The sequence below is a fragment of the Geospiza fortis genome, unplaced genomic scaffold, assembly GCF_000277835.1.
Source record: "Geospiza fortis unplaced genomic scaffold, GeoFor_1.0 scaffold375, whole genome shotgun sequence".
NCBI lineage: Eukaryota > Metazoa > Chordata > Aves > Passeriformes > Thraupidae > Geospiza > Geospiza fortis.
In genome coordinates this window covers 188,032-189,288 of record NW_005054641.1, presented here as the reverse complement: position 1 = coordinate 189,288, position 1,257 = coordinate 188,032, and the positions used below count along the sequence as shown (strand labels likewise).

At 57.0% G+C, this 1,257-nt stretch overlaps 1 protein-coding gene across 1 annotated transcript in view; it reads left to right on the top strand.

Moving 5' to 3' along the window:
• S100A1 (S100 calcium binding protein A1) overlaps nucleotides 1–1,257 on the top strand; it is a 5,652-nt gene extending 4,395 nt beyond the window's left edge. The window contains exons 2-3 of the mRNA XM_005430484.2: nucleotides 764–912; nucleotides 1,014–1,257. Coding sequence (XP_005430541.1) covers nucleotides 772–912; nucleotides 1,014–1,157 — 285 coding nt within the window. The 5' untranslated portion in view covers nucleotides 764–771 and the 3' untranslated portion in view covers nucleotides 1,158–1,257. The remainder of the gene's footprint in view (nucleotides 1–763; nucleotides 913–1,013) is intronic.

The window sequence follows — 1,257 nt, the reverse complement described above, 5'->3', positions numbered from 1 at the left end:
CCCCTGGGATCCCCCAGACCCCCCAGTCCTTCCTGGTGGGACCACAGCCAGGGGTGGGTGAGGAATTCGGGTGATCAGGAATTTGGGGGATCGGGAACTTGGAAGATCGGGAATTTAGGAGATGAGGAATTTGGGGGATCAGGAATTTGGGGGATCAGGAATTTGGGGCATCAGGAATTTGGGGGATCAGGAATTTAGGAGATGAGGAATTTGGGGGATCAGGAATTTGGGGGATCAGGAATTTGGGGCATCAGGAACTTGGAAGATCGGGAATTTAGGAGATGAGGAATTTGGGGGATCAGGAATTTGGGGGATCAGGAATTTGGGGCATCAGGAATTTGGGGGATCAGGAATTTAGGAGATGAGGAATTTGGGGGATCAGGAACTTGGGGGCTGAGGAATTTGGGGGATCAGGAATTTAGGAGATGAGGAATCCAGAGACTGAGGAATTCAGGGGCTGAGGAATTCGTGGGATCAGGAATTTGGGGGATCAGAAATTTGGGGGATCAGGAATTTGGGGGCTGAGGCGTTTGGGGGATGTCAGAAATTTGGGGGATCAGGAATTTGGGGGGATGAAGAATTTGGGGGATTAGGAATTTGGGGGATCAGTAATTTGGGGGGTCAGGAAATCAGGAGATAAGGAATTTGGGGGATCAGGAATTTGGGGGATGAGGAATTTGGGGGATGAGGAATTCGGGGGCTGTGAGCAGGCGGTGCCACCGGGACAGGGGGGCTGGTGGGTGACGTGCCGGGGGTCCCGCAGCCGCAGCCATGGGATCGCAGCTGGAAGGGGCCATGGAGACCCTGATCAATGTCTTCCACCACTACTCGGGCAAGGAGGGCGACAAGTACAAGCTGAGCAAGAAGGAGCTCAAGGAGCTGCTGCAGAGCGAGCTGGGATGTTTCCTGGAGGTAACTGGGACCGGTTTGGGCGTTGGGGGGGCTCCTTTTCCCCCATTTTTCCCCCATTTCCCAGGGGAGCACCGCCTGCCCAGCCCTTGTGTCCCCCCCAGACCCAGAAGGACGCGGAGGCCGTGGAGAAGATCATGCAGGACCTGGATGAGAACGGCGACGGGGAGGTGGATTTCCAGGAATTCGTGGTCCTGGTGGCTGCCCTGACCGTGGCCTGCAACACTTTCTTCTGGGAGAACGCCTGACCCTCCCCTCCTGCTGCGTTCCCGCGGGCTCCCAAAACCCAGAGCCCCCTCCAGAACCCCCAGCTCGGCCCCTCTGCCCCCCAGCATTCCCAGGGGATCC